This window comes from Acomys minous, assembly GCF_964271855.1.
Source record: "Acomys minous genome assembly, chromosome: 10".
Classification (NCBI taxonomy): Eukaryota; Metazoa; Chordata; class Mammalia; order Rodentia; family Muridae; genus Acomys; species Acomys minous.
Window position 1 is genome coordinate 29,872,747 of NC_140491.1, and position 25,166 is coordinate 29,897,912.

The 25,166-nt window shown below is 48.9% G+C and overlaps 1 protein-coding gene across 3 annotated transcripts in view; it reads left to right on the forward strand.

The window, feature by feature from the left end:
• The window catches only part of SLC2A9 (solute carrier family 2 member 9), a 140,306-nt gene that overhangs the window by 101,397 nt on the left and 13,743 nt on the right, over positions 1–25,166 (forward strand). For all 3 annotated transcript variants that reach the window (XM_084797774.1, XM_084797773.1, XM_084797772.1), the window contains 3 exons: positions 6,406–6,516; positions 13,263–13,364; positions 15,318–15,393. In XM_084797774.1, the coding sequence (XP_084653900.1) occupies positions 6,406–6,516; positions 13,263–13,364; positions 15,318–15,393 (289 nt within the window). The remainder of the gene's footprint in view (positions 1–6,405; positions 6,517–13,262; positions 13,365–15,317; positions 15,394–25,166) is intronic.

Consider the following 25,166-nt stretch of genomic DNA (forward strand, 5'->3'; position numbering starts at 1 on the left):
CAATGCATTCACCTGTGGTCCTGATCAGGTGGAGCTGTCCTGCAGGCTCCATTGTTAAGGGCAGAGACACAGACATTTTCCCAAAGGTTCAATGCTAGATGCTGAATAAAGGAGATTTGAGCACCAATTGTCCAACTGCAAATTCTAGGTAATTAAGCCCCAAACAGGGGGGGCCCTCAATGCCCCCTCAGATTATTCCACCTGTGTTTCTCAGGCTGTCCTCACCTCACCTCTAGGCAGCCACAGAACACATCTTACTTCTCCCATGTAATAGACAAAGAAACACACACTGGTCAGTGGTAAATGCCAGCCACAAGCCTGACGTGCTGACTTGGGTCCAGGCTCTCTCCTGTGCTGCAGCCTTCTCCTCTATACCCCAGAGACCGTAGCCAAGAACCAACCCAGATAAAACCAGGAGGTGGCTTTAAAACATGCTTTGTCCCTTCATTTAGGTGACCACGATCCCTTGGGGGAACACCAGTCAATACTTCCAGGCACCTTCCCATTGGCTACTTTGCTCTGTTCCCAAGGAGTCCTGGTACTTCTTAGATGAGAAAGACACTGTAGGTTACAGATAGCTCATGGTCCAGGGAGTGTGGAGCTTGCCCTGTCAAGTTACAGCTGGTTCCCTCTTTAAGTGGCCCCCAGCACCAGCCTTTCTCAATTCCAAACCGTTCATATCTTAGGCTGGAAAGCAGTCTCGATGCCACAGGACTTTTAGTGTCATCCTTATTCCCTGCCCAGCTGCAGCCATGAGGGTCAAGTTACCCTGACTGAGAACACACTATTAAGTAGACCTTCTGTATTGCTCAGGCCACTGATGCCAGCATCCCCGTTGGCTTCTGTGTTCTCTAGAGTATACCAATACTGTGCTAACAGCCTTTAGTTACCTCTGAATTCCTTTTTCATGTTGGGCAGTTTCTCTCCTTTCAGTCACCTATCAGACAGGCTCGAGTCAAAAGTCGGGGCTTTTGGTGATAGTCACTTCAAGCTCCTACAAAGGAGAGCTGGCCTGGTGGGTCACACAGATCAGGACACTCTGGAGACTGAAGCAGAGGGCTTGGAGCATTGGTGCAGAGGATCCTGAGCAGGCGTTCTCATCAGAACTTAGATGTCAGCAATGTTATCTATAGCCAAGCCATCAGGAGACGAGCAGCACACTGCCCAGCCATGTGGCCTCCAAGATCAGCACTTTTAAAATTAAGATCAAGTGAACCTGAAGGGCCTTTAAGATGTTTGTTAGACTCATTAAGAAAGAACCGTGAGAAGGAACTGTGAGATCTGGACATGGCCCAGCCAGTAAAGTGCTTACTGTGTGCAAGCGTGATGGCTTGGTTCCATCTCCACAGCCTACATTAAAAAAAAAAAACAAAAAACAAAAAACAAAAAACAAAAAAAAAAACAGTATGATGGCCATGCCTGTAATGCCAGTACCAGGAGACAGACAAGTGTATCCAGGAGCTCGCTAGCCAGTCACCGGCCCTACGTAAATCAGTAAGCCCAACCTGGTAAGAAAGAAAGATCCTGCTTCAAAGAGCAAGGTGCATGCACCTGGAATGACACCTGAGGTTGACCTCTGACCTAGACATGCATGCACGCGCGCGCACACACACATACATACACACACACACACACACACACTCTCTCTCTCTCACACACATACACTCTCTCTCTCTCTCTCTCTCTCTCTCTCTCTCTCTCTCTCTCTCTCTCTCACACACACACACACACACACACACACACACACACACACACACACACACACCCCAGTGACAGATTATCTAATATCTGAGTTGATTTGGGGAATCCCACCAATGGCATTTTACGGATCAGAGCTTCACCTTGGTAACAGTTCCCACCTTGTGTTTGTCTCGTGCGTGGCCATTTTCAAAACCTGCCTATTTTAGCTGGTTTAGTCCCAAGAGATTCTTAGTCTGTGCACCTGGCTGCCCTGCAGCCAAACCTGGTGTTTCATGGCAAAGCTGTTGATAGAACAAGAATGGGCAGGGGAAAAACACTCACGCTTTTAACTGGGCAAGGCCCTGAGCAGGACACGCAGAAAATGCAAGCAGATTCTGCCCAGCAGGGGCAAAGCCTAAGAGAGTGACCAAAAACTGTTTAACAAGAAGTGAGCGGGCCTTTTCGTTCTAGATCTCAAAATAGAGCCATAGATTACTGTATGTGGAAAGTACCCACTCCGGACATAGCACAATATAAACGAATTGCATTTCTCCAGTATGTATTTCTTGTCACCACTGGACATAAAAAGTCACAGTACTGGCATCCAGAGGTTTCAAACCACTTGTCAACATACAGCTTAGGTGGTCAGAGGTCCTCGAATCAAATCAGGCCATACTCCTCCTGGACACACCAGGAGAAAATGCGTTCCTCTGTTTTCCCAGCTTCCTAGGAGCTGCCTCCTTCCCTTGTCTTGTGGCCTCTTTCCTCATCTTCACAGTCAGCAGCAATACAGTGTGTTCAATCTTCTCCCCCTTCTTCCTCTTCCAGCCCCTACATCTTCTCTCTTCGTCCCTGCCTCCCCATTTCCCCGTTATAAAGAGTGATGGTATCGACAGCTCACTCAAGCAATCCAGGAAAAACTGCTGCCTCAAGGGCCTGACCACATTTACAGTCCGATTTACCATGTAAACTAAGATTCCCAGACTCTGGGATTAACACGGGGATGCTTTGAAGGGACTATGATTCTGCTCACCATGTCCAGCGTGCATGTCCAGGTCAGCATTATGTTGCTCTGGGTGTTGGAGTTTGAATGTAGACTGTCCCTATGTGTTAGGGTACATGGTCCCCAGGTGGTGCTGCTGTGTGGGGAGACTATGGAAAGCTCAGAAGATGGAGATGGGATGGAGGAAGTGTGTCCCTGGGGGACAGGTAGGTCTTAGGGATCACAGGCTCCCATTTGCTTTCTACTTCTTGGTCTGTGAGATTGTGAGGATTCCCACCCCCATGAATCCCGCCACAACAGACTGTAGTTTCTCAGACCACAAACCAAAACAAAACAGCCCAAACCATCCACTTAAGTTACTTTCTTGCCAGCTGTTTGGTCACCACCAGAGCAGTCACTGATATGCTGGACAAAGATGAAGCAGGCATTGGGATTTGTTGGCAAAGGTCAGACGGCATCTCATAGCCCATGGCCACTGTGTTTACAGCCAAGAGCAGATACAAGAGCAGATCCAAGCAGCTGACAGTAGAAGTATCTGTACCATGGCATGTACTGCAAAGAGAGTGGGTTCCCAGAAGGCACCTCTCCACTCCAGTGTCATCATGTGGGGAGTGGCCCCTGCTTTCGCCTTGGTCTTCTCACAGCTATGAAATGCTAGAGTGATGGCATTGGGGTACTGCCTCATCAAAACACTGTGTTAGGAGCTAAGAGTGGGGCATCAGAAATATGCTGGCCCTGCCCTCTTGGGACTCCGCAAGGATAAACCTCCAGGGAGGAGGCCATCACGGATGCCTCCCACACAGACTGGCGACAAAGGCTCTTTTTCCTGAAGAGTCTGCATATCTCCATGGAGAGATGGAACCATCTAGAAAGATGCCTATTGTTTGCTATATTAAAGGCTTTTCCTGGATGCTTCAGCATGTTAGAACCACTGCAGTACAGGACCTGGGGCGATCTGCAAAAGGGGAGGTGGGTGGAGGGAATTGTTCATGCTGACTTGGTGAGGTAGGGGCAGCCCTGGCTCTGTGGTTCTGAGACTCTGAGTGTTCCAGGATCTTCCTTCTTCATCTCACAAGGGCCTGGAACTGTCCGATCGTATCACCTTCAGTTCGCACAGAGGTCAAAGTGAAGGCAGTCACCTCCCTGTCCTTGAAATGGGGGTGGGGGCAGGGTGCTATGTGAATAGGGCAGAAGGGGACAGGACAGTCATGCAGAACTCACAAGCTCCAGGCTGGGGGTGGGGGTGGGGGTGTGACGTGAAGGGCAGCTCCTGCCTACTGATGTCTAGATGCATTTAGCAAGATAGCTCAGCCCTCTTCATGGCCACATTATAATGAACACAGAATGTCACGCACAGCGACTCTCACCACTGACTTTCAACCTTCTGAGGATGTCCACAGCTGTGCCACCTCAGGGAGAATGGAGACTAGATGAGAAAGGGATCACAGATGCCAGAGGGCTTGAGATGGTGTGGGGCTGGAGAATAGCTTCCACAGGAAAATATGCACCAAGTGTGGGTGGGCACCGGAAGCTCTGCCCCTCTGTTAGCGGAAGGCACAGAGCACTGTGGCACTAAAATCCAGGGTGACAATAAAGAACATCTCTTATCAGTGTCTGCAATCCAACTGTGTTTGGGTCTGGGAGACGATGGCTACCCAAAGGGGGAGGAGTTTATGTGACAAACCCAGGGACAAACTGAGGACTTGGAATTATAGATAGCCTCAGAGCTACAGGAACTGGTGGGCTAGGAAGGGCTTCTGTGCCCTGAAAATGTGATAGCCAACATTAATTCTGACAGCCTAAAGTCCTACCTCCCCCACCCACTCAGGGGGGAGGCACTTTACTTCATTAAAGCCCATTTCTGCCAACTGATGCCAAGGATGAGGACAGTGACTCGTTTGCACTGTGTCTCTGGATGTTTGGGAAACCCTATGAAGAATAACCTGTCACTGCAAGCCTAACCACCTGTTGGATACAAGTTAGTCCTGACTCTCCCTACCTGGAGATGCATGAACAGCATCTCAAACAAGGGTTTGTAACAAGGCATGTTAGAAACAAGGGCTTCTTTACACAAGCGTGAGAGCAGTGTAGCCAGTGCTTTGCCTGACATCAGAGCTGTGGACGTGAGTGGATCTGCCAAGTGCTGCACAGTCTCAGTGTGTGTGTGTGTGTGTGTGTGTGTGTGTGTGTGTGTGTGTGTGTAGGTGGGTGCAGCAAAGAAATTGCCATCATGACTACTCCATGACATGGTTAAGGTTTTTGTTGGAGGGAGAGAGAGAGAGAGAGAGAGAGAGAGAGAGAGAGAGAGAGAGAGAGAGAGAGAGAGAACATCCAGAGGTTTCTGGAAGTGTCCAGAATACATGACCAGCAGACTGGCCATGGCCGGGACTAGGGAAGTAGGAAAACAGGAGGGAATATTGGAGACAGTGGGATAGCAAGAGAGAGAATAGAGCATAGTGTGGGAGAGTAAGAGAATACGAGACAATAAGTGGGAATAAAAGGGTAAGTGGGTAGCAAGAAGGGGGGGGTGGTAAGAGGGCAAATAGCAGAATAGCAGGGTTGTAAGGAGAGTAAGTATCTGGTGGAGGGGATGCTGTTGGAGGGGGAAGGGGAGGGGAGGGGATGAGAAGGGCAGGATGCTTGCATGGACTTTCAAATGTGTAGCAGGTACTTGTGACACTGAAAGAGCCTGGGGGCCAGCCTGGGCGCTGATAAGCTGACAGACACCACAGGTAGCCATTTGTCCCTTCTGCCAGCGGCAATGGAAGTGACTCCTTTGGGCAGAAGGGAACCAGATTCACAAGCTCCTCACAAGGAATTCTGGCTTTTATCTAACTGCTGGAAATCCTCCTGTAATCCAGGTTGAGCTCATTACTGGATATTCAGACTGCCTTTGGGGGTTTGGGGAATTGGAGCTTTACTTCAGACCTGACTGTATATGTCCAGTTACACAGACCTCAGGAACATCATTTGTACTGTGTGTGTTGTTGTAGATTTATCATGGCTGCTTCTGCTGGGTGTTAGTAAACTGTTATGTGGAGTAGAAACCATTTCTGATTCTTACAAAGCATACTTAACCAAGGTTAGCTAATGACCCAAGAGGGCTACTGAGGCTCCAACCATGGCACTCATCATCCTGGCTATAGGAGGGGAAGTGGACAGAAATAAAATAAACCTCTTTGATAGGGTCTCTTTAAAAGAAGAGGAGGAAGAAGCAGGGGCTGGAGGGAGAGAGGGTAACCAGTAAAGGTTCTTCTACCAACTCCCTGAGTCCGACATGATGGAAAAAGAGAACTGACTGCTACGACTTCTTTTCTGACCTCCACTCCCCCAACACATACACACACACACACACACACACACACACACACACACACACACACACACACCGGCACATCACGGACCCCCACAATAAATAAATGAGTAAATAAATAAATGTAAGACTAAAGTAAAATAAGAAATGTCCTGCCCATCCACCAATGTTTTGTTGCTACCCGTTCCTAACTGCAAGGCAGTCTAGGGAGCAGCGTCTTGGGTGGGCAGACGTCAATCCCAGGAATGCGGAAGTCTGCATGTGAAGGAGGAAAAGAACCATGTGCCCACATGACGCAGCTCATGTGTGAGTTGCATTCAGTAGAGAGCCTCATACCTTAGTCTAACTTAGGGAGGAGGCTGGCGGTCTCTTGATAACCTTACTTTTTTTTTTTTTTTCTGTATTGCAGATCTGGTTCTATACCAACAGCATCTTTGGCAGAGCTGGAATCCCTCAGGACAAGATCCCGTACATCACCCTGAGCACAGGTGGAATCGAGACATTAGCTGCTATCTTCTCTGTAAGTCACCAAGAGCTCCTGAGATTGCCATGGGGGTTGACTAGCACTCAGGCATCCGGGGGAACTAACAGGGTTTGTTTGATGAGGGCGGGCCTTGTCAGGGGACTTGTCAGGAGAGGCTCATGCTCCATAAACCCTTAGTTCACGTAGGCTCTTGCTCTCTATCTCAATTCCTTGGGTCTCCAGTCAAAACAAGCTGACCTCTAGCTGTATGATGCTGGACACTGTGTTCAAACTCTCTGAGCCTTAGCCTCTCTCCTGATGAATTTTACATCCATCTTCTTGTGTGAATGTGGTCTCTGCGTCACTCTGTAGGCACACAATACCTCTGAGGTTTTTCTGACATGGCAGAGTATGGATTCTGACCTCGAAAGAGATGCTCGGGTGTTCAGTCTCCCTTGTGCATCTCCACTGACAAGAATGATGTCAGCACAAACAGGCAGAGTCCCCATCCTACTGCTGATTGTTCAGGAGATTCAATTTTTCTCCTTGTCTCCTCTCCCCGGATCACTTCTAACAAGCTACTTCTTAAAAATGGATGCCATTAAAGATGCAGACAAGTGATGTTCGGGTTCTTTCCTGACCTGCCTTTTGTTAGAGGAGAAATATTTCATTGCTTTGCTGTCTGCAGGTGTCACCAGATTCCTGTCTCTAGCTGTAGACTGCGCCAAACCCATTGTTAATTCCAACTTTGATTAACAGAACTCAGTCAGCCTGGGGTGGAAACAGTGGAGGAAGCAGAAGAGGATTTGGAGTGGGTTTTTGTTTTGGTTTTTTGTTTGTTTGTTTGTTTGTTTTTGTTTTTGTTGTGGTGGTGGTTGTGGTTTCTTATAAGAAACCAATACCAACATATTATGGTAAATTTGTAAAAATCCATAAAGGCTTAAAAGAATGAAGATGTTCCTCCTAGCCAGCTGCGTGGGGACAGCCTGGGAAATACCCACTCATGTCTACTCTGTGTACAGCTTTGCTCTGGGCCCAGGAAGCCGTGGCCCTGTCTACATCTCAGCCTGGCTCCTACCTTTGTAACAGCAGCGGGTGCAGAATGACTTCCTTTCTACCATTGATCCAGTGGCTTTAATGGGGGTGCTCATTTGGGCTTTAATGGGGTTTCTCATGAAGGCTGTCTCAGCCCGCCAAAGCCCATGCCTCCACCCACAAGGTGGAGTTCCTGGCTTCTCTATTTGGAACATGAATGGACTTAGCTCCCATCCCAGCTCTGCTCCTTCTGAGACAGGCAGCTCTCTAAGCAGGTTGTTCTACGTCTCTGCGCTTCACTTCCCCCTTTTATATGAGGACACGTCCCCACCTCATGGATGTGGACTGCGGAGTAAACAAATGATAACTCAGTGGTCGGCAGGGCTGGGGGATGGTGCCTGCTCAGCAGGTTCCCGCTGTTCTATGTGGGCAGGTAAGTCACAGCCTATCACCTGAAGTGAGGCTACAGTACATGTCCTTGTGTCCTTGCAGAGAAGAACTTCACAAGGACACTGGTGTGTGTGTGTGTGTGTGTGTGTGTGTGAGAGAGAGAGAGAGAGAGAGAGAGAGAGAGAGAGAGAGAGAGAGAAGGAGGGAGGGAGGGAGGGAGAAGAGAGAGAGGGAGGGAGGGAGAGAGAGAGGGACAGAGGGGGAGAGAGAGAAAGAGGGAGAGGGAGAGAGAGAGAGAGAGAGAGAGAGAGAGAGAGAGAGAGAGAGAGAGAGGCAGAGACAGAGACAGAGAGAGAGACAGAGACAGAGACAGAGGAGCTTCAGAATTGGACACCTCAGCCAGGCATGGTGGCACAGGTCTTTAATCCCAGCACTCGGGAGGCAGAGGCCAGCAGATCACTGTGAGTTCAAGGCCAGCCTGGTCTACAGAGGGAGTCCAGTACAGCCAAGGCTACACAGAGAAAGACTGACTCTAACATGAACTCTGGTGCCCCATATTTGACCACTGCCCTTAGTGGGGAGGCCTGGTGGCACTCAGAGAAAGAATAAGCAGGCTACCAAGATGAGACCTGATAGCCTATGACCATATAGTGGGGAAGGAGGTCCCCCTTGGTCTTAGACCTAGGGGAGGGGAATAGGGTGAAAGCGGAAGGGAGGGAGGAATGGGAGGATACAAGTGATGGGATAACAATTTAGATATAATCTGAATAAATTAATTTTAAAAATGTAAAAAATAAAACCCTACAACAACAAAAACAAACAACAACAACAACAACAACAAAGAACTAGACACCTCTACAATCCCATCCCCAACATCCACTTACCAGTGGGATGGGCTTAGGAAAATTACCATATGTCTCTGAATGGATTTGCACATTTATAAAACTAGCTTTTCACTGTTGCCATCTGTGGCAGGCAAAACTTAATGTGTCCCAAAGATCCCTAGGTCTGACGTCACAGGCCATGAAATTACATCAGAGGGAACTTCACACGTAGGAATGAGGAGGTTGAGATGTGGAGGTTACCTGGGTCTACCTGGGCAAGCAATGAGCCTCGGAAATGACAAAAGGAATAGGACAAAAAGTCAGCGAGTGGCAGGTGAGGTCAGGATGTGAGGAGGAAGAGGTACCATTGTTGCCTGACCAGGAAGCTGAGGAAGGAGTGGGGGCTTAGAACCTCCAGGAAATGGGCAAGCCAGTCTCTTCCTCCCCAGAGTCTCCACCCCCAAAACTGTGAGTTTTTCCCTTTGAGACCAGTTTTAGACCTCTGGCTGCCTGAACCATAAACTGCCACCTTTGAGTTAGTTTAAGCTGCTTGTTAAAGTAACAGCAAGATACTTGAACTCTTCAAGAAAGAGTAGTCATAGAAACAAAAATCAAAGCCTATGACGGCTCCTCCTCTTCCCCCAAATTCAGCAAGTCCTTGGCTTTTTTGAAAATTTGTGTGACCTGCTTTTCAGGGCTACACAGACAACTTCATCCAATCCTTCGGGGTAATTGCCTATCAATAAAAGATGGCCTGGTTTTGGTTTTTTCTTTTTCTTTTCTTTTCTTTTTTTACACTGTCTTTACTGAGATTTTTGATGGTTTATTAAAATGGCTCTAAGGCCTAATAAAACCAAGATGGGAAGACGCTCTCCTTCGTTTGATCTGCAGTTAATTTGGGAAGCGGCCATCACTCAGCAGCTTGCTGGCTGTAAATAATTGCCGTCTTGAAGAACAGCCGGCTTTCCAGACTGGTTTTTATTTTTTTGGCGGGGGGCTAGGGGGCCTTCAACCATCAGATGAATGAACTTCCACAGAGTGTCATTCACCCGTGAGGATGAGCATCCACTGTCGTGCAGGCAGGGACTGTGGGGAGCCAGCTCTGTCTCTGATAGGACACACGGACTCAGCTTTTACAAGCCAAGGGCAGAATCCACAGCAGTGTGGTCTTGTTTGGGGCAGCACAGCTTGGGATCTGCTATGTTGAACTAAATACAAGTCTTTAAGGGCTTAAAACTTCCCAGGAGTCTCGCGATTTCAAGGTCACCGTCTGCACTCTCTGTGAGCATGGTGTGAAATACTGGTTCTAATGTATGCAGAGTATAAGGCTGAGGGTGACATGGCACAACTAGGGTATATCTGGGCTTAGTGGTCTCCTGGCCCTATTGCTGGTCACTTACCAGGAAGGTTTGGAACAGACCGTCAGAAGGCAGTGGTGGGGCTATGGCCGACCCTCAGAAGGCAGAGGAGAGTTTGGAGCGGGTAGGAGTTTAAAGTCATACTACCCCTTTGGAGAACCTTTTTGACAGTTAAATATTCACTCACCATTCTCCTTACAGATATTTACCCAAGAGAAACAAAACCCATGTCAACATAGAGATTCATATTCTGGTGTCCATATCAGCTTTGTGTAAAAGAGACCAAACCTGGAAGCAACCCAGTGTCCATCCACAGTTGTATCAAGAAACCAGTTGCGGTATATCCACTCGGTGGAATATTGCTCAGTCTTGAAAAAGATCTATTCGTGTGAATTACAAACAAGATAGGTCTCAAAAAACATTACAAAGATCTGTATGAAATTCTAAAGCCGTTGACTCTAAACCAAGTACAAGAAAAGGGATCAGGGGCTGTCTGGGCCTAAAGGAAGGGACATAGGGAGTCTTTTTGGTGGCAGGTACCAGGGAACAAAATCGTAACTCAATAAAGTTGAATTTTAAGATCCTAACAAGAAATGTGTTGCCATTGCTATCTTCCCAAAGACCCCAAGAACAGTCTGGGAGAGACAGTGGCGGCAGAGGGGAACCTCACAGCGGCAAGTCCCCAGAGGGGCTCTTCTTTAAAGCACCCGAAGCCTGACAGCTGGTTCCTAACTGGCATCAGTAACCTTCAACAGCAGCTGTTCATATTGAGTTAGTGTCTTCCTGGCAGCTTTAGTTCAAGTAGGAATATCCAGTCACTTTAAGTCCTTCGGACAGGCTATGGCTTCAGTGAGGCTTGAAGGAGGGAGCACACTGATGCCCTGACCCAACAGGACCACTCTCTTCTCTCCGAAAGCTGTATCCTCAGGGGCTCCCTAGACCCACTTTTCTGAGACCCTCTCATACATGTCGACATGAGGGCTCATGTCGCGGACACCCTCGACCACCAAATTATTTCATTACTACTTCATAACTGCAATCTTGCTACTTTTTATGAATCATTCTGTAAATATCTGATATGTAATCCCCAGGGGGGGAGGGGTCACAAGCCCCACAGCACTAGGACTTTTGAGCTCTGCCATTACCCATGTAAGGAGCATGTGACAGCTTCAGGCTGGCTTGGTTTCCCGCTTCCTCAGTGACCTGGGGGAGACCACGTCTCCTCGCCCTCCCCACAACAAAGTCCCTGAATATCGATATCATGGTGTAAAATATTAGCTCTCAGCTAGCTCGTATTTGCAGGCACACTTTCAAATCCTGACCCCCGTGGTTGGCTCATTTGTAGAAGCTTCTCTCACATTCTGGCCCAGGGCCCTGCACTCCACGCTAGGGGGACCTGGTGTAATGTTTGAAAACATGGATAGCAATCAACAGTGCACGTCCACCTCTGTGTAGCATGTAACATATTATCCCATCTGAGGATGACACGTCTTAATCTTGGATTCACAGCACAAGGCAAGTGCAGCTCACTGCAACCACAGAGACTCCCTGTTACTATGCGGCACACTGAGCTCTAACCTCAACGCAGCTGTTACGTGGGTCAGAATCACTAGAGCAACGTAACCCGCTCATCTCAATGTGCCCTCTCCCCTAGGCCGTACCTAAGCTTGTCCCTGGCAGGCTCCATACTCAGCTCAGAACCTCTGAGCTACTGAGGAGATAAAATGCCCCCATCATCCCCCAGCTCCGAGCAGCTTTCCACTTTAGCTTCTGCTAGCCTTGGGTCTCTCATCGTTAGTCACAGGAGTGGCTCCCACACATTATAACTTAGTGGAGGTACATTCCAGATGGCTGTAGAAATGTGATAGGCCCGGGGGCGGGGCGTGGAAATGGCCCATGATAGGGCACAGGAAATACCAGGGAATAGCTCACCTGGTGAAGAGCTTGCTGTGCAAGCCTGAGGACAAAAAAAGAAGCCCCCCTTTCTTCTCAGGACAGCCCCCCTTTTCTTTCTTGTCATAGGAACTCTGTTATTCCCTTTTCTCTCTCCCTCCCACTTAAAATCTACTCCCCTCAAAGGACTCTAAGTCAGCCGGCCATAGACACCTGCTCATCTGTGTTCGTTGCTGCTCTACTCACGGTAGCCAGGAAGTAGAAGTTCCAGCAGGCGAATGGATAAGGAAGGTGTGGTGCATATACACAATGGAATGTTGTTTAGCCATAAAGAAAATTGAAATCATGACATTTGAAGATAAATGGATGGAACTGTATGCATTTATGTTAAAGAAAAAAAGCATGATTCAGAAAACAAACATCGCAGGCTTTTCTCACATGAAGATGGTGTGTGCTTGTGTGCTAGTGTACGTGTGTGTTTGTGTGAAGGCAGGGAGCATTAGGAAGAAGACCATGAGAGGGGAAAGAAGTGGTACTCTCAATAGGAGTCTTCCCACCTCCATGCCTTTGCTCAGGCTGATCTTCTCCCTGACAAGCTCCGCCTGTTTCCACCTCCTCCAGGCAGCCCTTCCTAACAGCTCAGCTGAGATCAATTGTGAATCTTGACAACACCTTGGGTTTGGATTTCCAGCCTTCTTTCCAGTTTTCTGCTGTGTGACCTTTTCTAGGTTACTTCACCTCTCTGATCCTTGATGTCCATTCCCTGTGAAACAGTCAGAATGGGGAGGGAAAAGCACTTGATATAAACAACAGACAGTCCCTTATTTAACCCATTCAACATCTTAGATGCCTTGGGGTGGGGTGAAGTAAGGTAACCATGTCCCAGTTCCTGCCACAGAGACTTTGGGACCTTAAGTCATAAGCTCAAATCAAGACAGGTGCAAAGGGGTAGAAGCAGGCTATCAGTCCAAGCCTGCCTGACTCTGGCACTTGCCTGCCGCCATTATCGTTGTATTTTATAGGCTCATTGGCTTCTACCCACCTTGGTGGCAGATAAAGGAGCCAGTAGAGTGAGACTAGTAACAATCCCAAGAGCCACAGCTGCAGAGAGCTGGGTGGGTGGTCAGGGCTGCTTGGGTTGCATAAGTTGCTCCTTCTAGATCATACCCTGATGTAGAACCAGCCCCCTATGTTCCATGGCCTTCCTCAGCCTTCCACCATCTTCCCAGGACCGTGGTCCCTTGTTATTGGGCTCAAGGTAAAATAACTCTCTCTGTCTCTCTTTCTCTTTCTCTCTGAGTAGGGCCTGGTCATTGAGCGCCTAGGACGAAAACCTCTCCTTATTGGTGGCTTCCGGCTGATGGCCCTCTTCTTTGGGACCCTCACCGTGACACTGACCCTGCAGGTAAGACATTGTGCCTGTCACATTTTGAGGGGGTCAGCAGGGAACTGGTTCTTGCTGCAATGCTTTGGAGCCCTGTGGGTTCATCCTCTCAACAGACCCTTCCTCCAGGGCACCGGGGATGGGGTGGGGTCGGGGGAAGTGTTGGTGATGAGCCCTGGAACTTGGAGATGAGAAAGGGCTTGACTTCTGGCCATGCCACTGCCATGGATGAGCTGTGTTGTGGTGAGCAGGACACCTCCCTTCCCTGAGCATATTAGATGCCCCTAAGGTGCCCCTCCAGGTATCACCTCCTTGCAAAGGGAGGTGGGCACTGCCTGTCATGTGACTTCTCAAGAACCACTCTGTCACCTGGATTCCTTGGGCTGGAATTCTGTCTTTTCCACTTACCTCTCTTCTCGCTCTTCTTGGGCCCTAGCTCTACCAGGGAAAACTGTCCCTACAGCCTGGGATGCTCTGAGTAATAGCTGACAGCATGTGGAGTGAGCGAAGCAGGAGTGTGCATAAGTTTACATGGAGAAACAATTATATCTACTAGGCTTATGAAATTTAAAGTCTCCTTTTAAAAACTTAATATTTTATTTTATGCACATAGATGTTTCCCTTGCATGTATGTCTGAGCACCACATATGTCACTGGCGCCCATGAAGGCTGGATCCTTTAGAACTGGAGTTACAGATGGTTGTGAGCCACCATGTGGGTGCTGGGAACTAAACCTGGGTCCTCTCCAAGAGCAACAAGTGCTCCTAACTGCTTAGCCATCTTTCTAGCCCCAGATCACTTCCTTTTATAAAGGGAAAGTCTGAATTGTATTTACAAGTGATCAAGGTTTCACAGCTAGATTAAGCCGAGGTGTACTGGATACCAGGGTCTTTACTCCAGGCCTCACAACTTTCCTTTCTGATTCCTACCTGCTCGGAGAAACCTGCATTCACTGAGCTCTTACTGGGCATCTCAAGCCGAGACTTGAGATAAGTCTTGATATTTATTTATTTATTTTATATTCCGGGAATAAACTTTGACAACGAAAGTTGGATATCTCGGTCATCAGCTACACGTCCTAACATTCCAAAAAGTTCTAGGAAGAGGCAGGGCCAGTGAGGCGATGGCAGAAGCCCGGCCTTCAAGGTGGTGCTGAACCGGCTACTCCTTGGGGGACAGTATGTTGCCTGAGATGGCATTTCCCCATATCCAGGCATAGTTGTGCTCAGCTGGGTGACTTTGCAGTGTCCTTGAATCTCTGAAGTTCTGAGAGAGAAAGTGGAAGCTGCTCTTTGAATCTGCCTTTCTTCTTCATCAGGCATCCCCCAATCTAACCCCATCCAACAGGGCCTCAGAGCTCTCTCAACACCTGCTTATAGATGAGCGACAGACCTGCTGCATGCATTCCATTCTCATGGGGTGGCAGAAGTGTAAGCATGGCGCTTTACACAGTGAAAGTGATGGCAGAGAGAAATTGCAGGCATGAAGACGCCCAGTGGTTCTCAATCTGTGGGTTGTGACCCCTTTGAGGGGTTGAACGACCCTTTTATAGGGGTCACCTAAGACCATCAGAAAACATATTTACATTATGATTGATAACAGTAGCAAAATTACAGTAGCACTAAAGTAATTTTATGGTTGGGGGTCACCACAGCATGAGGATCTTCATTAAAGGGCCGCAGCATTAGGAAGGTTGAGAACCTCTGCTGTAGAGAAGTCAGTTGGATGTGAAATTTGCATTTATTTGCCACCTGCTGCTTAATGGGGACCGTGGAATTCTGCTGGCATCATCTTGCAGCCCACATCTGGGAAATCAGAGAACAAAATGACTAAGTGGTTGACATTTCCAACTAACTGGGGCTCGGGGATATGAAATGTCATGACACACAGATGGAGTCATAAAAATCGCAAAAAACACAGGTTCTCTGGACATTCCACGGCTCCTCACCTCTTCATGTTGTCCTTCTCCTGCAGGGCCAAGCGTCCTGGGTCCCTTACCTAAGCATCGTGTGCATTTTGGCCATCATTGCATCGTTCTGCAGCGGCCCAGGTAGGACCCCCTCCCGCATCGTGCCTGGCCTGGGGACTTGGGGTGACGGTGGGGAATATCTTCCTTGGCCAGTTGGAGACTAATGGGACAAAGGGTGTGCCCCTGCTGGCACTTAAGCCTTACTGAAGTGCAGTAGGCTGCCTTCATTCTGTTCGTAGAAGGCAGATACATGATAACTGACAGGCCCCAATAATGATGAACCTGGGGTGCTATGTACCAAGCTCAGGACTGACTTGTGAGGTATCAGAGATAACCAAGCTGCCTCTGTGCCTCAGAGAAGGCACAGGTGACCCTGGAAGGTCACTGATGATGGTGGTAGGGATGCATGACTCACTGCTGGCGGGCAACAGCCTATGAACCTGAAAGTGCAAACTCCCTCAGGACTCCTAGCAGCTCTAGGCCACTGTCACTCAATAGCCGGGGAGCGTCCTGGCTACAGACCTGGGCCCTATCCCACCACCTTGCATAATGCCTGCTAACTTTGGAGCCAGAACTGGGGAGAACCTCAGTTAACCCAGTTCCAATATTTGCTAGCCATGCACCAACTGGGAAAGTCTCTTATCCTTGTTGTGCCTCAGTTTCCTTGTCTGTAGGATGAGGTTTTCTTCAGTGTCTTACCATTCTCCTGGCCTCATGTCTGTGTCAAGCTAAAGCCTCCATAAGACTAGTTCTAAGATGTAGGTTTAGGGAAGCCATCAGCATGGCTGCACACTCTCCCTAACAGAGCCATCATAGCCTTTCTTTCTCTCTGTATGTTGCTGAAAAGACTGAGTTATGGGGCTGGGGCTCAGCCGGTCATGCATTGCCTGGTGTGCAAGATGACCCTGGCATCTCATAAATCAGTCGTGACATTTGCTTATGTGATTTCTAGCAAAACAAATGGAAGTAAACCTCTGTTTTACTTGCTGTTGTTGACATTCAAGGGTTGTTCATGTTGTTGGTTCCCATCTGCGATTGGTGGACGGAAAGCATTTGACCCCATCCTGAGTATTAGGAAACTATGATACAATGGCAGAGGAGACCTTGTAACAATCAAGGAAGCACCAGGCACGCCAGTACACACACACACACACACACACACACACACACACACACACACACACACACACATACACACACACACATTAAAAAAAAATGAAGGCAGGGTGTTCAGAATGGCTACAGAACAAAGGAAACACTGTGCTGGCTAGATTCATGTCCACTTGACACAAGCTAGAGTCAGTTTGGAAGAGGGAATCTCAGTTGAGGAAATGCCCTCACCACATAGACCTATGGACAAGTCTGTGGTGTATTTTCTTGATTGGTCAATAATGTGGGAGAATTCAACTTACTATGGGCATTGACTCCTCTGGGATGCTGGTCCTGGATACAATAAGAAAGCAGGCTGAGCAAGCCATGAGGAGCAAGCCAGTAAACTGCACTCCTCCATGGTCTCTGAGTCAGTTCCTGGCCCCAGGTTCCTTCCCTATCTTCTCTGAGTGATGGCGCTGTAAGATGAAATAAACACTTTGCTCCCCAGATTGCTTTTGGTCATGGTGTTTTATTGCAGTAGTAGAAATCCTAGCTAAGACGGGTACCTATAAGACAGGATGGTGAATTAGCAGGAGGATAAACACCAGTGCATGCTGCAGAATCCTGCAGATTTGGGGACCTCCGTGTTTCCTGAATTTGATGACCAACAGCTACCCCTCACCTTTCCTGTGGTCTGTCCCCAGCTATGCACTGATATTAGACCAGGTGCCTCCCACTAGCAGCTTTGAACACGTAAGATGCTCTCTTGCCTTCCTGCTCATCGTCATGATCCTGAGATGGGACTGGCATGTTGAATAGAGAAATAGCCAGGTCATATTTCTCCCTTTGATCCTACTCTTCCTATCCCAGGAGGAGAAAGTGGGTTAAAGGTAAGCTGCCAGATTCTTTCTTTCCAAATTAACTGTATTCTCAATTTACGGGCTAAAAGAAAAGCAGCTCAGGTTGATTAATTTCTTGAGTCACAGAGCTGAGAAATGATGGGTTTGGACCTTCACCATCTTGTCCTATAAGACCCATAATCTTAACACCTCCTTATATGCCTGGCTGGCGTACAATGGCTGTTTGCTAAACCGTGAGTAGAATTAGATACATTTTGAGACTGGCCTACAAGGTTAAACAACTACTTAGATGTCTCAGTAGCCGAAGGCATCTGCCACCAAGCCTAAGGATAGGAGTTGGATGCCAGGACCCCCCCCCCCATGGTAGAAGGCAAGAACCAACCCTCCGACCTCCACAAATGTACTCACATGTACATAAGTAAATGTAATTTTTAAAAAAATTATTCAGAGGGAAATGGGCCTACGCGGAGATTTCTGAATTTGAGGAGGATGCTTCCATATGTTTCTTCCCAGGATGCGGTTAACGTCCATCTTAACAAATCTACCCTGCACGTACCCAGATTAGACACAGTTTTGCCACTCTCGTCTCTCTGACAGACCCTCTTGGCTAAGGGTAACTCTGAAGCGTGATGATTTTCATAGTTCCCATGGGTTCCTGCCTCAGGCGTTGTCCTCACTCAGAGGTCAGGGCCTTAGGCTTTAGCTTTTAAATTCAGACCCTTAAGTCATAGTACTGGGTACTGATGGGAAAGGTTTTGTGTCTCAAGGCCTGAAATGCTCAGCTCCACACTGGCATTTAGGGGCTTCCCTCCGGGGAAGTCACCTGCACCCTACAAGCATTGATTAGCTTTCAGTTCTGACACTTCATCCGCAAATCCCTGGTGTTCGCTCAAGCAGCCACGCCTCCCTAGCAAGCAGCGATCCCAGGCACACAGTGGACTGGGGTCTAGGACCAAAATAAACTCACATTGACAGTGCCCAGCCCAAGGCCCTAGGGAGATCACCTATCTAAGGGAAATCCAGACTGAGAGCTTCAGCGGGCTACCTAATTCCCTTAGGGCAGAGCCCATCCCAGGAGGAGCTCGCTAGGAAAGTGAAAAATGAGGGTCCTGAGCGATAAATGGCTGAGAGCTCCCCCGCCCCCGCATATGGCCTCCCCATGAGGAAATGCCAAGAACCCAGGGACTATCAGAAATAATCCTCCCAGGAGAGAATCCAGTAGTTTGCCACAGATGGCTTCTCTCCTGAGCAATCAATTTAAGGAGACCTGACAGGGAGTTGAAATTAGACAGAGGGAAAGAAAGACAACTAAGACAGCAGTTTCCCTCCACATATTTTATGTGTGTGCGCAGCCTCAAGGTGGCTCAAAGAATCTCATAAAGAAGGCAGTTGAAAGCCTCGCTTTGAAGGATGGGAGATCTCTACAACTCACTTCCAGTCTGAAGGCCGTCATGAGGGCCTGACACCCGGAAAGAGGGGGGCCCTTAGTGGAGAGGACAGAGGTCCCCAGATGGAGGGTGGTGTTTGAAGGTGGGAATTAGGATGGAGGTGCACAGCCCAGAGCATGGGGCTGGCTCAGTAGGATGTACCAGGTGCCCACTTAGCACAAGTCTGGCATGAAAAGGGGTCCGCCTCCACTTCTCATAACTCCCTGATCCTATAGAGCCTTTTGTGGAGGCAGAAGCTATCTGAGGGCTGGATGAAGGGCATACAGGAGCCCTCCAGCTATGCAGGCCAGAGTTCCACAGAGGGGCTAGCATCCCAAGCAAGCTCTAGCAGACTCACAGGAGCATCTGAATAAGGAGATGGGAACAGAGACAGGAAAAGCAGAGTGCCAGCCGTGCCCTCATCACATCTGCAGAGAAGGGAGGGGAAAGGTGCTATTCCTGACCTACAGAAGATATTGGGGAGTCAGACCTGGCGGTAGCCATTTTTCAAGGGGTTTCCAGGAGAGGTAAGGACCAGAACTAGCTGATGCTGCACGGCTGTGGCTAGCATTCTATGTTCATCTGAACACTGTGCAGACAGCATCCCTCCGTGTTCTGTGTGTGTCTGAGGTTGGTTCTGGGACCTCACAGTTGGTCAGGTCTGGGCTCTGGACCCTGCCATGGTACAGGTGGTACCCAGAGGTGGATGGGAGGTCGTGCTTATGACCTGAACCACCCTGGAATAAAATTCAAGCAACAGTTCCAAGGCCTCAAGCACCTCGTTTGGTATTAAAGAACAGAACAAGAGCCCCGGCCCTGCTCGTAAATCTCACTGCCACTGGGTCATGGGCTAACAGATACGAGTCTCTTTGCACAGTGGCTGGTGTGCACACAGCCCCAGATAGTCCTACCTGTTGGAAAATGAACAGGTGTGAGAACAAATTACTTTAGACAGCCAACTTAGAAACAGAAAGGGGTTGGTTTTGTCTCAAAGTTTGGGAGGCTCTGGTCTGACTTGGGGTTTTACTGCTATGGGGAGACACCCATGACCAAGGCAATTCTTCTAAAGAAAAACATTTAACTGGGGTTGACTTATGGTTCAGAGGTTAAGTTCATTATCTTCATGGCAGGAAGCACGATGGCACAGATAGACATGGTCCTGGGGGTAGCTGAGAGGCCAACATCTGGACTGACAAACAGCAGAGGGGGAGGGAGGGAGGGAGGGAGTGGGAGAGGAAGAGGAAAAGAGAGAGAGGAAGAGGGAGACAGAGACAGACAGACAGACAGAACGAACTACCATTTGTGGACCTATTCAACACATGAATTCTATAGGAGATATTTCATATTTAGTCCATAACGTGTCCCTCTCACTCTGGCCTGAGTGACATCCACCAAGGTTCATGTCTGCTTATTTCCTTGGAATGCAACCCTGCCTAGAAATAAAACCTTTGCAAACAGTTAGTTAGGGCCCTTAGGATGCGATCAGCCTGATCTAAGGAACAAAAGAAGACCAGCAGTCACCAAGAAGCACCGAGCAGATTCTCCCCCAGAGCCTTCGGCAGGGCCAAGGCACTGCCAAACTCCAAGTTTCCAGCATCCACATCTGGGATGACAACTTCCTGTTTTGAGTGAACACAATTGTCCTCATTTGTTACAGCAGCCACAGGAAACTAATCTGCTCACTGTGGTGACAAGAAAGCACGTTGTCACCCCCAGGCAACTGTAGGCAGAGGGCAGGTGGGCCTAGGAAGTGAAAGACTTCCATCACACAGAGTGACAGAGGCATGCGGACAAGCTGCTCAGCAAGGGTACAGCACACTATCCACTTGTCTAGGAAGACCAGGGAGCTTTCTAAGTTCTTATCAGCTTCCTGCAGTTGAGCACCTGCTCCCTCAGGAGCATTGCCATGAGCATCCTGAGGACCACAGCATCTCTGCAAAAGGAGACTTTGTTTGGTTGTTTGGTTGTTTGAGGCAGGGTTTCTCTATGTAGCCCTAGCTATCCCGGTAATTACTCTGTAGACCAGGCTGGCCTTGGTCCACCTGCTTCTGACTTCCGAATGCTGGGATTAAAAGTGTGAGCCTCCACCACCTAGATACTTCTCGTTTTCCTTTGGTTTCTGTTTTTTTTCCCCCTGGGCTTAGTCTGCATCAAATGCAGTGTAGATGGGGCCCAACCAGAATTTTCCTGACTCTGAGCCTGATCGCCCGACTCCCGTGCCACCCCATTCTCCCGCGAGTCTCTTATTGCTCAGTTTTCCTTCTTATCTTTCCCCACAGCCTTGGGTAGAGTTAATTGGCGAGCTTGCTGCCTGCAACTTGAGTAGGAACACATGGCTGTGTGCTTTCTGATTTTTCTGCCAAGCTCTCTTCAGAAGGGTTTGTCTTCAGAGGAAGTCACAAGCATTGCTCTTTAAAACAGTTCTAAGTTCCCACGACTAAAGCTGGATGATTGATTGATTGATGGATGGATGGATGGATGGATGGATTGGAGGGTTTTTCATTTTATTTTGTTTTTGAGACACTGTGCCAGTTGTCAATTTGACTACATCTGGAATTAACAAAAACCAAAGTGCCAGGATACACCTCTAAGGAATTTTTTTCTTAATTAAATCATTTAAAGTGGGGATACTTACTTCCAATCCAAATCTTTCCAGGAGCAAAAATCCACCTTTAGTACAGGACTCATCTGCTGGAAGCCTATATACAAACATGGGAGAAGGAGGCTTGCTTTCTTTACCTGCTTGCTCTTGCTCTGGCTGGCTAGTCCAAGTTTAGAGTCTACTTCTTTCAGGTTCGGGTGTACACTGAAAACAAGCTGAGACACCCAGCATTGTGGGCTGAACATGGAGATTTCATTGCTGGACAGGCATTGTCTACTAGCTGGATGACCTGTAGGCCATTCTAATAAACTCCCTTTATAGACAGACAGACAGACAGACAGACAGACAGACAGATGGGATTCATCCTATAAGTTCTATTCCTCTAGGGAACCCTGACTGATACAGAACAAAGACTTGCTGGCCTCAAATTCACGGGGGCTTTTCTATTCGTGGAGCAATCGCCTCCCTGCTTCTCATCTCTTTAATGCCATTGCATTGATATCATCAGGTTTTCAATGTACAAATGGGGGAAGGCACAACAATCCGGTCCCTAACATCACCACTATTGTCACCACTCTCAGTTTAACTATTGTTGTCACCATCAACACCACAATTTATATCAGCGCCCTCGTCCTTATCATCGTCAGCACCTTTATTGGGCACCTCTTACACTCTGGTGTGGTACTGCATTCTTTACCTGTGCTATCCCCTTTCACGAGAAACTCAAAAGTTAGCTGGGACCGGAAGTGACGCACCGCCCTCCATCTGCCTCGGCTTCTGTTAGAACCCCACAAGCGGAGTAGGTCACGCGGAAGCCCCGCCCCCACCCCATTCCACAGCTTCTTTCACAGCTCAAATGGGCGACTCTCATAGGCCTGGGGCATCAACAGCGGCCTTGTTCTAATTTGCACCTTCCCAAGTGAGAAGCAATTACATGATAATGATTCATTTCTCTGATGTGTCAAAAATCAGCTGCTAAAAGAAGGTAAAAGCAACTCAGTGTGTTTATTTTCTGACCACTGTTTTCCTGCTCCTCTGAGGGAACGCAAGGCTAGGTTCAGGGCGCTCAGCTTTAAGAGAGTGGTTATCATCTCCATACTGGGAGCAAAGCGGCCAGAATTAGGAGATCGTGCTCACTTTTTTTTTGTTTTACACACACACACACACACACACACACACACACACACACACACACACACTTTTTTGAGACAATGTCTCATGTAGCCCAGGCTAGCCTCAAGCTTATCAGGGTACCCTAGGATAACCTGAAATCCTTGACTCTCCTGCCTCTGCCTCCAAGTTCCAAGATTACAAGTGTTCAATACCATACGTGACTTTTGACAGAGATTTTAGGCGGCAGACAGACCCTGACCCTTAAGGATAAAGGGCAGCTTTCCCAGAGAGGCCACGTGGAATGTAAAAGAACTTAGGACTGAGTCACCCACCTCAGTGCACATCCTGCCCCGTTCAGCTGCCCATGTGGCTGCCGCCTCTTCCTACCTCTCTCATCAGCTTACCCATAGGAGAAATGCGGTTGCAGGAAGAACTGTGAGGCATAAGTGAGAAAGACGCAGGAAGCAAGGGCATGTGCGTCATGGGCCAGTTCAGGGAAGCCCACTCCATGGACTATCTACGACCCCTTCCGGGGCATCTGCCTTGGAGCAAGTGCCGACAGTGTGCAGGGTGACCGCGTCCATAGGTGCACCATGTTTGCTGGTCTCCAAGTCACTACCTTGTTTTCTCAGTTCTTAAATTGTCACTGTCGTAATGGGGGTGGGCAGGGGAGGGCTGGGGGAATCCATCTGTCCCCTTCTTTCCATTTTTCATGTACTTGTAGCATCTATACACAAGGGCCAGGCGTCAGGACCAGCCCTATGGAGCTTGTACTTCAAAACCAAGAGGTATACGGTCGCTAAATAGCCTGACTATAAGATTAACTTTTAAGAAATCAGGGGTGCAAGCACCAGATAATAAACTGAAGAATGACAGAGTGGGGACAAATGGCAAAACCAAGCTTGTCCGGAAGCTCCTGTCGACCAGGTGGAGTTCATAGGAAGAAGGTCTGCAGGCAGCCAGGGGCCTGCAGATCCCTAAATGGCAAGCTCCTGGGCACAGGGGCTCCCCAGCAGTAACCTGCTAGAGGAGTGGAACCCAGAGAGTGGGCGGGGCACTAGGGATGCACAGACGCCCCAGAGCCAGGAAGGAGTGATGGACAAGGAAGTTAGAGGTAAGAAGTTCTTTTGCAGGCTGCTGGAATGGAAGAAGGAAAAAGAGGAAGGGGACCCCGAGGCGGAGAGAGCTAGAGGCTGAGGGAGCAGGGGCTACTGGAGGGGTCTTGCCTGAGGAGCCTAGCACCCACCACCTTTCAAAAACAGGGGGATGGGGGTGGGTAGCTGAGAGGTCATGTATAAGTCCCTGGGTTCCATCCCCAGTACTGCAAAAATCAAACAGGCAGGAAAAACATCTTCCTGAGACTGGCCTGGAACAGGTCCAGCCCTGCAGCTGTCAGCTTGGAGCTCAGGGAACGCTTTCAGCCTCCCACCCACAGGGCTCAGCCTCCCGGTCTGGAAAGTTGACCTTGTAAAGGGCAGCTGCTTGTCACAGCTAACCTGGGATGTCAGTGCTGCCCAGCTGCAGAGCACTCTCTCTGGCTTCTCTAACCCTATCCTAGCCTGACACTTACAGCACAGGCTGCATAAGCTTTGGCAGGGCGGAGTGGGGGTGGGGTGCCTGGAAAGGGAAAATAAGCTGTCTCCTCTACAGGGGAGGCTAGAGACAGGCAGAGCCTGCTGCTGTCCCATACAGACTTTCACCTCCATCTGCCGTACGATTTGCCCCACTGTCCAGCTCTCTTGGAGGCTCACCCCTTCTGTGTCATCTCTTGTAAACTAAGATAATTCTGCATGCCCAAAAAGAGTCACAGGGACAGGAGAATTGATTGCCACAACTGCGCAGGCAGCTTCAGTGGTACAATCAGCTGTACATTGGAGATTTTTTAGGTAAGATGGTCACCTCGACTGAGAAGACTGCAAGGAAAGCGCGCTTGGGTCCCAGACCCCTCTCTGCTCTGCTTTGCCACTTGTGGGACCCAGGATGATGTCGCTATCCCCTCCTCAGTGGCTAGTCTGGGCCAGATTCCCAGCACGCCTGCCTCTGAACACAGTTATTAATAATACCCACCCCCCACCTCCCCCACCCCCGCCACCATTTTCAAAATGTCTGAGTTGAAGACAGATCATTTGGTGTCTCTGTCATTAGATGACCACGACAGTGCCACCCCTCAAGGGCTAAGATGGGAACAAACGTAGAAGTCTGCCCCTTCACCATCAGGCAGCCTCTGGGGAATCTTCGCACACATCCTGCCCTTAGCAAAGATAAGCGAGATTTGTATCCTGTGACAGCCAGTCATGCAGACACCAAAGCCTTCGGGGCAACAACAGGATGCTATGGAGTCTGAGGAAAAGCCCATTCTCCAGCCAGCTGAGTCCCTGATCCACTAACTTACCTACTGAGCCTCGGTCCCACCCAGATCCCCAAGCAGCCCCTCACCAAATAAGGATGTCCACCTGGCCCATCCCTCTTTCCCTGCCTCTGGCTTCTCTGTTTTCCCTTAAGTATACTCATTTAGCATCTTGGGATTAGTCACAGCTGGATTGCTTCCCTCTTTAAGCATTTAGGAGCTGATTAAGCTGAGATCTCAGGGCTGCTTGGCTGACTCCGAGGAGGTTTCTGATACTGGGCTGTAAAGCTGGGACAGTAGGTCGCCCTGGGTGTCACAGCAGGTGAAGCACGTGTCAACAGGAACTCAGGACAGAGCAAATCTGTCTGGGCTTCAGTCTTGGGCAGAATGGAACTTGGAAAAAGCCAGGATGG